Source organism: Bidens hawaiensis, unplaced genomic scaffold (genome assembly GCF_021521415.1).
Source record: "Bidens hawaiensis isolate Kalapana, Puna unplaced genomic scaffold, B.hawaiensis_p1.1 tig00025700_1, whole genome shotgun sequence".
Taxonomy (NCBI): Eukaryota; Viridiplantae; Streptophyta; class Magnoliopsida; order Asterales; family Asteraceae; genus Bidens; species Bidens hawaiensis.
In genome coordinates this window covers 10565-22022 of record NW_027494109.1, presented here as the reverse complement: position 1 = coordinate 22022, position 11458 = coordinate 10565, and the positions used below count along the sequence as shown (strand labels likewise).

General features: G+C 30.3%; 1 protein-coding gene across 1 annotated transcript; it reads right to left on the bottom strand.

The window, feature by feature from the left end:
* Window positions 1-8877: 8877 nt before the first annotated feature.
* LOC143572034 ((S)-8-oxocitronellyl enol synthase CYC2-like) lies at window positions 8878-10903 on the bottom strand. The gene is made up of 2 exons (XM_077057303.1): window positions 10199-10903; window positions 8878-9438 (listed from the first exon to the last, which is right to left on the bottom strand). The coding sequence occupies exons 1-2, from the start codon at window positions 10900-10902 to the stop codon at window positions 8964-8966; spliced, it is 1179 nt and encodes a 392-aa protein (XP_076913418.1). The 5' UTR covers window position 10903; the 3' UTR covers window positions 8878-8963.
* Window positions 10904-11458: the final 555 nt, after the last annotated feature.

The following is an 11458-nucleotide window of genomic DNA, read 5'->3' as shown; positions in this document are numbered from 1 at the left end:
AATGAGGATGATGTGTCAATCTCACATTCATTCTATGCCTAATCTCTCTTCTCATTCATCCTACTTATCCATGGGTTATGGACAGTGGCGGATCTAGAAAATTTTCTCACGGGAGTCGGGAATTTTTATGGTCGGTACTAATACAACTGTTGGGTCGAATCGGGTCGGGTCGAGTCGGGTCATATATATAAAAAAATATAACAAATATATTAAAGTTATTCTCTACGAGTTTTCATTTTTTGAAATCTAACCATTACATCATCTACTTTAACATTGACAAACAAGTCTTTCTCAATATAACAAATACAACTGTCGATTAAAATTTTCATCACCCATTCGATTACGCAAATCGGACTTCACATACTTCATCGCCGAAAAGGATCTTTCAACGGTTGCGGTTGCAACGGGTAATACGAGAGCTAACTTTAATAAATGATACACCAATGCAAAGGAACGGCGTTTCTTTGTTTGAACCATCAATTGAACAAGACTTGCTAAACCATTCAAGTTTTTAAATCGTTTATCTCCTTTCAAATTATCGATGTATGTCGCGAGTTCAACCGGGAGTCTTCTTTTATCACTTTCATCAAAATCATATGGGTACAACTCGACTAATCGTAAAATTTTTGGAATTGAAAATGCCCGAAAATTATCACAATGAGTCAAACAACTCAACAAAACAAGTAAGTCGGATGTTACCTCGTTAAAACGGTCCCCAAACTCTTGGATTTGCAAATCTAGAACCGCATTGAAGCAATCATACTCATAATAGTGGCGGTTTTTCATGTTTAATTTTTTTTCTTGGCGTTAGTATGTTAATGTAGTCATCATCGATCGAAAGGACGAAGTGAGACAGCAGAGGCGGTCAAAAAATAAATTTTATAAGTTAGAACTGGATTTTGGGCTAAAAATTGAGTAGGGTTTGAATTGGATTTTGGGCTTAAAAGTTGAAATAGATATTGGACTAATGGACTTGTTAATATTAAAGTCAAATTTAATTGAAAAATTGTTTATATAACGTTTATATAATTATATTTATAAAATTGTCATTGTATTTTTTGTTGGGGCTAGTCTCAAAATCTCATGGGGGTCGTCTTAAAATTTTACAGGGTACGGCTTCAAAGTTTCACAGGGGTCGGTCGGGATTTTTTCGGTATATTAACACTACAAAAAAATTTTCACAGGGGACGGGGGACACCCCTCTCTTGTAAGTGGCTACGCCCCTGGTTATGGAGCAAAACCATATTGACAAATGAGTTATAATTTCTTTTCTAATTCTCTAATTTATCATCTCATTCATCTCAACTATCCATTGGTCATGGGCCAAAATAATTTTGGCAAATGAGTTATAATTTCATTTTCAATTCTTTAATTTCTCATCTTATTTATCTTACATATTCATGGGTCATGAGACAAAACAGTTTTGAGAAATGTGTTATAATTTCTCTTTTAATTCTCTAATCTCTCATCTCATTTATCATAGTTATCCACGGGTAATTGGTCAAAACAATTTTTGCAAATGTTGTATATAAAAAAATCAAATTTGTAAATTTGAGATTTTAAACTTCTTATTGTTTATACTATATATTTTATCTTTTTTATTACCTATAATTCTGTTCATTTCTTTTAGATAATGGATCTTTTTATTTTTATTATTTGACCAATCCCGTGTAATACACGGATTCAAAAGCTAGTAATAAAATACTCATGTCGGCTAGGTTTAAATGTTCGATAATGACAAAACTTGTACAAGTGATAATTGCTAAAAACATTGTTTATAGCGTTACTGGCAAAAGATAGCTACAATAATGTATGCTAGACCATCCGTAGTAGCTTCGTTGTGGAGGTGGAAAACTGGCCAAAACGCAGGGCACATGTCCCCTGGCTTGTTTTGGCCCGTTTTGAACGAGGTTTGTTGTGTACACAAAAGTAGTTGTGAGAGAAAAGGAAGAAAACGGTAATGATTGCAGAGATTTAAAAAGCTTTTTTATTATCACACCACTTTTTGCAAAACTCTATATTGCTGACCGTGACGCTACATGTTACAAAACACCCATAAGTTTTTTATTTTCTATGAATGGCTACACACACACACACCCCTAAAACGCCCCATGTGCATATTTACCACTTCACATTGTCCTATTAGTTTTTCTTCTTAAAAATGTTTGGAATTACCCCAATACTTGAGTGAGCATTTCTGAGACGAAATGTTAGCCGTCCCTACTAATTTTGATGCTTCAGGTCTGACTCATCCGTGAACACAATCTAGGAGGAAACCCGCTACTGTGGAATAACCTCATTGAGTCAGGTTTCGAACCAGACGCCTCAAAAATCGCAAGCGTTAACCACTACTCCATGCCATTGAACAATAAGACCAATTGCATGTTATTAGTAAAATTTGCATATTTTATTGTGTTAAGTTTATAACCTTTTAATTTTCATAGTTGTTACTTGTTAGAGGCTGACTAGCCTCAACATGTTTAATTTGTAATAAAGCTGTATATTCATTAAGATCAAACATTAACTCGATGGAGCTTGCTATATTGTGTTAAATCTGACTAAGGTCACTAAGCATGACATATATATAGTCAAACCATGCATAGTTGATTTTCCTTGCATTTAAACGAGGGATCCCCATCGATCGAGCTCTGAATTTTATACCCTGCGTGCGTTTATTCCACCGACGTATTATGACTCTTATGATTGGTCTTGGGTCTGAATCCACGTAACCAAAAATTAAAAAAACTCGTGACTAGCTTGTCCCAATTCCACACTAAGCTAATGCTTTGGGTGGTTGGGAGGCCCGACATGGTGGTGTTGCCTTGCCATTTGTGGGCCTCCGCAAAGCCACATGCTACAATGAACAACCAATGGATGTTACGGTGTTTTTGTGGCTGATAAAGGCAACGTGGATGGTGCGATGACAATCAACCAGTTGGCTAGGTTGTTAGTTTTTTTTTTACCAAAAAAACGAATTTTCATAAAACCAAACCATATTACAACATCAGCGAGTAATGACCAATACTAATTTGCCAAACAAAACTATCTTTGCTGTCTAGCTTTATACTTAATTTCGAAATTCGAAACCCAAATCTATGAAATGCTCTTCACCAATCTAGAAATTGGTCTTCTTAACCCATTGTCCTTTTCTGTTTAGATAAGTAATCGGTTAGTCTTGATGCTAAAGAGGCTAATTAATCATGTGTTCTTGTTTTCTAGTCTCTCCTTCCGTTTGACAAAATCTTCATAATATAATTGTTGAATACACATCCCACCTTCATAATATACTTGTTGACAAAATCTTCATATTTTACTAATCTATTAAATCAATACAATTCCTTCACATGTCATTCTACTAGCCTATCTATCTATGCATCCAACTCACCAAGTTTACTTTCTCATATTGTCTATTATGCTGCCACGTCACCTTTCCTATTATTGCCAAATCATCTCTACACTATATTTAAACCTTAAGATTATTCTACCTTAATCATTTTAATATCTCTCTCTCTCTCTCTGCTTACTAACTCCACCACCTTTAATATTCCGGTAATATAGATCGGGATTAATCGTTTTTCGGTAAGGTTATATATTATACTCTAATGGCCAACAATGTTATATGATTTTCTGGCAATGTTATATCTTTTTCCAGTAAAGTTTTTTGATAAGGTTTTATATTTATTTTAATTTTTATTTGATTTTGTAATAATCTCTTTAGGTTTTATATCAAAATCCAATATTGAATTGATATTTTGATGTTATTACGGTTTTTTGGTAAAGTTTTATTTGCTACTCTAATGTCCGATTATCATATTATTCCTTATTTCATTTACAATCGTTTTTGTTTTCCGTTTTTTTTGTATTTATATTAATTATTATATGATTTTCTTATAATCTCTTTAGGTTCTATATCAAAATCGAAGATACAATGGAGATTTTCCCTATTTCGTTTTTCCGGTAACGCGATTCAAATATTCCGGTTATCAGTTAGAACATTTTTTAAATCAGTGGTTTAACATTCCATAACATGTAGCATTACCACGACTAATTTTTTTTATTTCTAAAACGATTACAATTTTGAATTTTAGATTCCAAATTTAAGTTAAAGTTGAAATTTGTAAATGATTGGTCAATATTCCACAACGTCTAAACTTACCATCATTACAATTTATTATTTTCTAAAATGATTTGATTTAAAAAGTTTAAATTTTCAAATTTAAATTAAAGTTGATTTATTTATTTAATTGTTGGTCAAACGTTTAAGTTGGTCAAACATTTTTAAGTTGTCTGGTCAAACATTAAAGTTGAATTTAAGTTTAAGTTGAACTTTTTAAATGGCTGAGTAAACAAACATTCATAATGTCTAAAATTACCATCATTAAAATTTATTATTTCTAAAACGATGTAATTTAAAATTTTTAAATTTCCAAATTAAATTAAAGTTGAATTTTATGAATTACTGGTCAAATATTTCATAACATGTAACATTACCACGGTTAAAATTTATTATTTGTAAAACGGATATTAATATTTAATTTTTACATTTCAGGTTATGTTCCCAACTTGATATAGCTAATTTCATGGGTTGAAGATATGTTGATAAGATATCTTATTTTTTGTTTAATAGTGATGTATATTTTTGTTATTCTTCATGTATTTATGTATTTTTCACAATTCATGTAATTTATTTGATTTTTATATAATCAATCATATATAGTTATTGGTTTTGTCCATTTAATATATTTTAACCAGAACCGATGTATTAAAGGCAAATTTATTTGTATCTTATATTTATCTAATTATTAATGATGATCTCTATAATTTATAATAATTATTATAATTTTAGTAATTTTGTTATTATTAATTTATTACTTTTTTCTAATTAGTTGTTACATCTTATTTTGACTGAAATAATAACATTTACACCTTACCATTTTTATATTTCAATATCTTTAACTTAAAACATTATTCTGTTATTATATTGTAAGATACATTGTATTTTCTATATATAACGAATTATGTTATATATGGAAAACTCAATAAATAAGTTATAAAGTTTCCATGATTTTAATTACAAGATTTACAATATAATAATTTAATTCAAATAAGCATTTACATTATATTTTATATATTCAATGTATTTCCATGATTTCACGTAAATCATTGCAAATAAATTACCTTTAATTCAATTTATGACTGTTGATTTGTGTTTTAAGATATTTAAGATAATTAATTAATTTACAATTTGATTTCCATTTACTTAATTGTGAAAGTCAAATTAAATTAATTAATTATAGAAGTCAATTAAATTATTAACGCTTTCTAAAAGACTCGAGTGATTATGGAAGTCAAATTTAATTATTTAAGCTCAAATTATTTTAATTACACTAATAATATTGTTACAAAGATTTATGTATTTTAAGAATGATTTCAAATATTGTGATAACTAACTATAATTTGACCAAAATGATATAATCATAATTAATGATATTATATTTTGTCAACTTCAAAACAATTTATACTTTTTATATATGTAAATCGTTTGAACTTAAGTGTTTGCGTATATGTTGACCACTAATTAATTTATTAATTATGACGTCTTTGACTATAACACTTTCTTTGTTTTACAAATACAATTATTTGATAAATATATAAGAACATTAGCTCCATGTGATTGCAAAAAATTAATCAAACAAAAAAGATTTAATACCAAGTTTATAACCAATAATGTCTATATAAACGTTTGTATGAATGAATATATACCAATTACGTTGTTCTGTTAGATAAATTTATAAATGTTACTTATATGTTTTACTTGCATATTATATATGTATATTATAATAAGTAACAAGCTTTTGTTATCCAACTCATAGTATAGGTAGATATGTATGTTTATTTAAACTTTTGTAACTATTTTTAACATATATATGAATCCATTTTATTTATAACATATTAATTGTATTAGGCTGTACTTTTAATTTCAAATGATGCAATTATCATATAATTAATATTTGAATAATTTTTAATTACACATAAATATCAAGATTAATGTATACAATTGAAAAAAAAAATTATATAATGAAATTGATTTTAAATAAAATAATGATGTTAACAATTATTGTATGTTTTTTCTTCCTATATATTTTTATTAATATTTTTGAATATGTTACTTTTATTTAATAGCAATATTTGTCATTTGTAGTATGTTTGGATTGCTAAATGGCAATGATTTGAATTTTCGCAGACCAATTCCATTGAAGTTGTCATTTCTTGATGAAGAGTTTTTGAAAGCAACATATTTCTATAATATTTGTGAGATTTTCACAATAATCTTGGTAATTTGCTGGTTATATTTTTTAAAGTTTCATATTTATCTCTTATAACCTATTTTATTAGGATTAATAATTAGTTTATTACTTTGATAGCCGAAAAATATCATCTTGCTCGGAACATATTTGTGTTGGTTGAATATGTTGTCTATATTTATATGATTTTTTGATATGTTTTTCCACCCGTATGTAACACGGGCTATACCCTACTAATATATATGTCATAATACAATTGTTGAATACACATCCCACCTTCATTATAAGATGCCACTTTTGACATTTGCCACCTTTTCTCTTTCTAATGTCCTCTTTCTTCACCAAATGTTATCAGCTTGTAAATTGTAGTACGTGCTACAGTACTTCTTTTGCATGGTTGTCGGCTTCTGCCTCTTCCTTTTTTCCATATCGTTTGTTCTTACTCCCCATTCCTATCTCTAAAAGCATTCTCTTCCTGCTTTTTATCCCTATCTCTATATTTACACTAAAAAACATTATATTTCTCTTTACTGTTCAATTAAATAATATTTTTATACTTTTATCATTACAGTTTTCTCTCTCCTCTACTCACAACCAATCCAATAAATATTAAAAAATAAATAGAGGCAAACAATGTTCCCCAAATTTATAAAAAATCACTATATTACTCTCTTCACCCTATAATTTACACTCACAATCACTCATAAACTCACCCTATAATTTACAAACTCCCCACACATAATTATAGGAAATGGGATGAGAATACTCTTAGTTCTTACTTTTCCTTGCTTTATTTTGTGTTCTTCAACATATGTTATTTTTAAACAAGAAATGTGACTTTTATAAACATCTGAAAAATAATCAACTATATATATATATTTTATAGGAGTAAACTGTCAAAGTCGTCTCAAAGATTTGTTCACTTTTGTCATTTTCATTCATAACTTCATTTGGATTTTTTTTCCACTCATTGTCATTTATCTTTAAAGTTGATATCTTTCATAATTTACGTTTATATGGGAATGATAAAAAAAAATGGGAATGATAAAAAAACCCAACATAACCACCACCATAGTCAACAACCCAACACCAGCGAACCACCAATAAATTTTACATACACATTATAAAATGGGAATGATAAAAAAAATGGAAAAAGAAAACGAAGGAAAGTTAAAGAATTCCAAAAACTGCACATCATGTCATTAATTTATTTGTTAAAGGATAGAAACAGATCAATTTATGAAAAGAGCTAACAAAATACTTAATGATACTTAGGTGAAATGACGCTAATGCATTCCAACTTTCACATAAATAATGTATGTTGTAACAAACGTATTTTAATGACACAATACACCTTTTTTTAAACGGCCAACAAACATAGAATGTCTAGTATTCCGTACCGGGTGATCCAATGGCTAAAGGTAGGGGTGTTCATCGGATCGGATAACGGATTATTCGGTTCGGGTTATTCGGATTTGAAAATTTTTGGACCCTATACGAAATTCGATCAGAATTAGGAATATTCCTATCCGATCTGAATCTATCCGAATTCAATTTGGATCGGATTCGGATAATATCAGAATAATCCGAAATAAACCTAAAAAATTTTCATATAATTTTGTTCCTAATATTTAATAGTTTAGAATAACAATAAACATACAAACCAGAAAATAAGAATTACTCTTAACACAAATTTAAAGTTTAAACTTTAAATAATAGTCTAATTAATATACTAAACCGGAAAATACCATTAAAAATATGTTTTTTATTCGGATTAAACGGATATCCGAATAATCCGAACAATCCGAATTTTTTAAAATACCATATCTGAATCCGATCCGATCCGAATCCGAATTAGTTATTCGGATCGGTTTATTTGGGTTTCGGTTTCGGTTCGACTTTCGGTTTTTTTTGGATTTCGGATTTCTTGAACACCCCTAGCTAAAGGTCACCGTCAACTGGCCCAACCCAGCCGTACGGAGCCTTAAGTGCCTTCAATTTATCTTCAGTTCTGGGGTAAATCCACCTGCACGAAGACCTAACGGTGGTAAAGCTTGACAAGACATGTAAATGAATCGGGTAATACTTGACAAGACATGTAAATGTGTAATTGTCTTTGTTTTAATTTGAAAAATTGGATTTAAATACTACTAATTATGAACTATTGGCACATAAAAGTTCCAATTTTTAACATATTTGTTCCATACGAGCCACAACTAATGGAAGCGTGACTCTGTTAGTCTCTGATCGTCGTAATAACATTTTCGCACGAAAAACTATTTTTTCGCCAGAAAACTCAACGCTGTCGTCCCAAACTTCCTTTGGTCGCGTCTCATTGGAAAAAAAAAAGACGTTAAAACATGGGACAATCAACACTCAACAGCCAACTCGTTAGCTAAAACATATTTACATCCAATTTTCCTTTTTATTTATTCCTTTCAACTTCTTCAAAATAGAGTTCAAATTTATGTTCAAAGAATTTAGATATCCTTAGTCACAATTAGAACTTTTACAAAATCCAAAATGTATAGGATTAGGATTTATTGTTTTGTTTAATTTAATTTCTTATAACTAATTTTTTTTTCAAATCAACAATTCATTATTTAATTAGTTCAATTACAACTATTCATACACAATATTATTCAATGAATAAACCCGTTACAATCCCTTTGGAAGTATTTTCATTTGTCTCAACTTCTCAACCCAATATGGTATACTCTTGAGTGTATTTGCATACCCATGAAACCCAAATTCTCGACTCTTGTTCATGCTACAAACATGTTGAATCTCAAGTCTTAATACTTGTTCGATTGCACCAACACAAGTTACCTCAGTCATTTTTGTCTTGTAAAGTCCATTTTCTTCAACGATTTTATCCCAAACTTCTCCCTTATCCTTCATAAATTCCACCAAATCAAACTTCTCTTTCTCATAAAACGGCACAAACTCGACATCAAACACGTCGCAAAGCACCCTCCATACCATTTTCCATGTGAACATGTCACCATTTGTACAGTTAAATGCTTCATTCTTTGCCTTGTCCGTCACTGACGCCCATATTTGTTGTTCGGCTAGCAGTCTAGCATCGGATACATCCCAAAAGTGTTCCCAACTATACTTGTTACCGAAATACCTATACATAGAAATACCATTTGTATAAAGTGGCATCCTATACTAAAACCAACTTTAAGTAGATTAGCGTATTGTTTATTAGACCAAAAATATCTATGGCTATTTTTGGTTTTATATTGTTAGGTTATACCTTTGGGCATATCTTACTTAGATTTGCATTCTTGGGTTTAAAATACAAGAAAAAGAAATGATAATATTGGATAGGGGAAGAAATGAAAAGAAATTATATACTTAAAAGACATTCTCGAGTTAAAATAAAAGAAAAGAAAATAAATGTTAATAATATTCTTGAGTTAGATTGGAAGAAAAATATAGGGAAAAAATTGTAACTTTACAATTATCTTCTCATAGCAACGTGGAAAAGAGAATTATGATAAGGCAAATTACTAAATTAGTGATATGGTAATGAGCTATAAACTTTTCGTTCACAATCATGCCATATTTGGCAGGAAAGTTTTGAAGGAAAAAAACTTTAACTTTTCTTTCAATTCTTTTTCTTTTCTTAAAAAAAAAACTCAAGAATAAAAAAAAAAAAAAATGTTCTTATCTTTAATCATAATAAATAACCTAGTTGAGTCTCCTAATAGAACCAAACCACGTTAAAATTCTTGTTTCGTTTATTATTTTCAGTACTGCGAATAATCATAATGTGTTCGTGTGTTGTTACTTTTGCGTGTGACTTTATGCGTAACACGTATAAATATCTTTAATTTATTTTAAGTTTTTGACCGTGACATTTAAGGTTATAATTACATGCATACCTGAATGGATAATTCTCATGTTTGCAAATTAACGCATAGATCGAAAGTGTGAGAAGCGAGTTATAGATACTTGTTGTTGATGCACCGACGATTATAGAAGCGCGATGAACGGAATAAGTAAAAGATTTTGAGTAGGAGTCTAAAATGTCTTCCAAAGCGTAGTAAAAGTTTGGAAAAGGTAGTCTAGGGTAATCCTCTATAAAGGGTGCGTCACGAGGTGCGAGTTGAGCCGAAAGAGTTGGATCGAAAATAGGCCCCATGTATTGCTTTGTGCCTGTTTGCAAAGTCACATGAGTGAGTTTTGAGTTTGGAGAAGATGTTAATGCACCAAGGACATTAGAAAGCATAGAGGAGTTAAGCGAAACGTTGACTTCTTCACTTTCGTTGACTTGTATGGCTACCCAAAATACATGGGTGATTTGGGAGGAAAGTGGAGATAGGATTTGATGTGTTTGGTTTTGGTTTAGGGTGTCTAACATGATGTGGTTGTCGAGGAGGGCGGTCGGGAACCATTCGGGTGGTGGCCTTTGTGATACACCGTAGACGGTCCATGGACCGCCTAATGCGGTTGGCTTCTTTAAGGCCTCGGTCAAGGCGACACCGGCCATGCCGGTGACGCCTACGACAAGAGCTACATGTTGCCCAGGCTTTGGTTGCCCCATTATTGTGTGTGTGAGTGAGAGAGATGAGAAATTTTGATGCATGCCTTTGAACTTATATAGCTGATGAGAAACTTTGAGGGAATTTAAGGTTTATTTTTGTATTACGGGCAGTTTCAAACGCTATTAAAAAAAGGTTTTTTCAAGGGGTAACATGTGTAGGATAGTGAGGTGCTATTTTTTAGTCCTCTATTGGAGTGCTCTTGTAAAGTAATCTTTTTTATTTTGTCAACAACTATCATTATAGAACTAGTAATAATTAAGTAAAAGCGTATATGATTGTTTTTCTTAACATAATGACAAGTTTGAATTCATATGAAAAGTTATTCTTAAATATTATGTAGCCGGTTGTTCATAATGTTTCCGTGAATCACGTATATATTTTATATGAAACGTGTTTCTTATATTAATTATATATTAATCACTTTGCATTAAAAGGATAAAGGATTTATGTAATATATCGTGACAGGGTTGAATGGTTTTGGGTTTAAATATTCCAGATACATAAATTCGCAGTTGAAAAAAATATTTCTTTTATTAAGAAAAATGAACACAACATGTTAAAGGTTTGCATAGGTTGGTTTCAGCCAAAACTCAAAAA

Bases quoted from the DNA above. Each gene is read 5' to 3' on its own strand.
- LOC143572034 (XM_077057303.1), bottom strand. From the start codon at position 10,902: ATGCATCAAAATTTCTCATCTCTCTCACTCACACACACAATAATGGGG. The intron at 9,439-10,198 runs GTATGCATGTAA...TTCTATGTATAG, and splicing joins CATGAGAATTATCCATTCAG to GTATTTCGGTAACAAGTATA.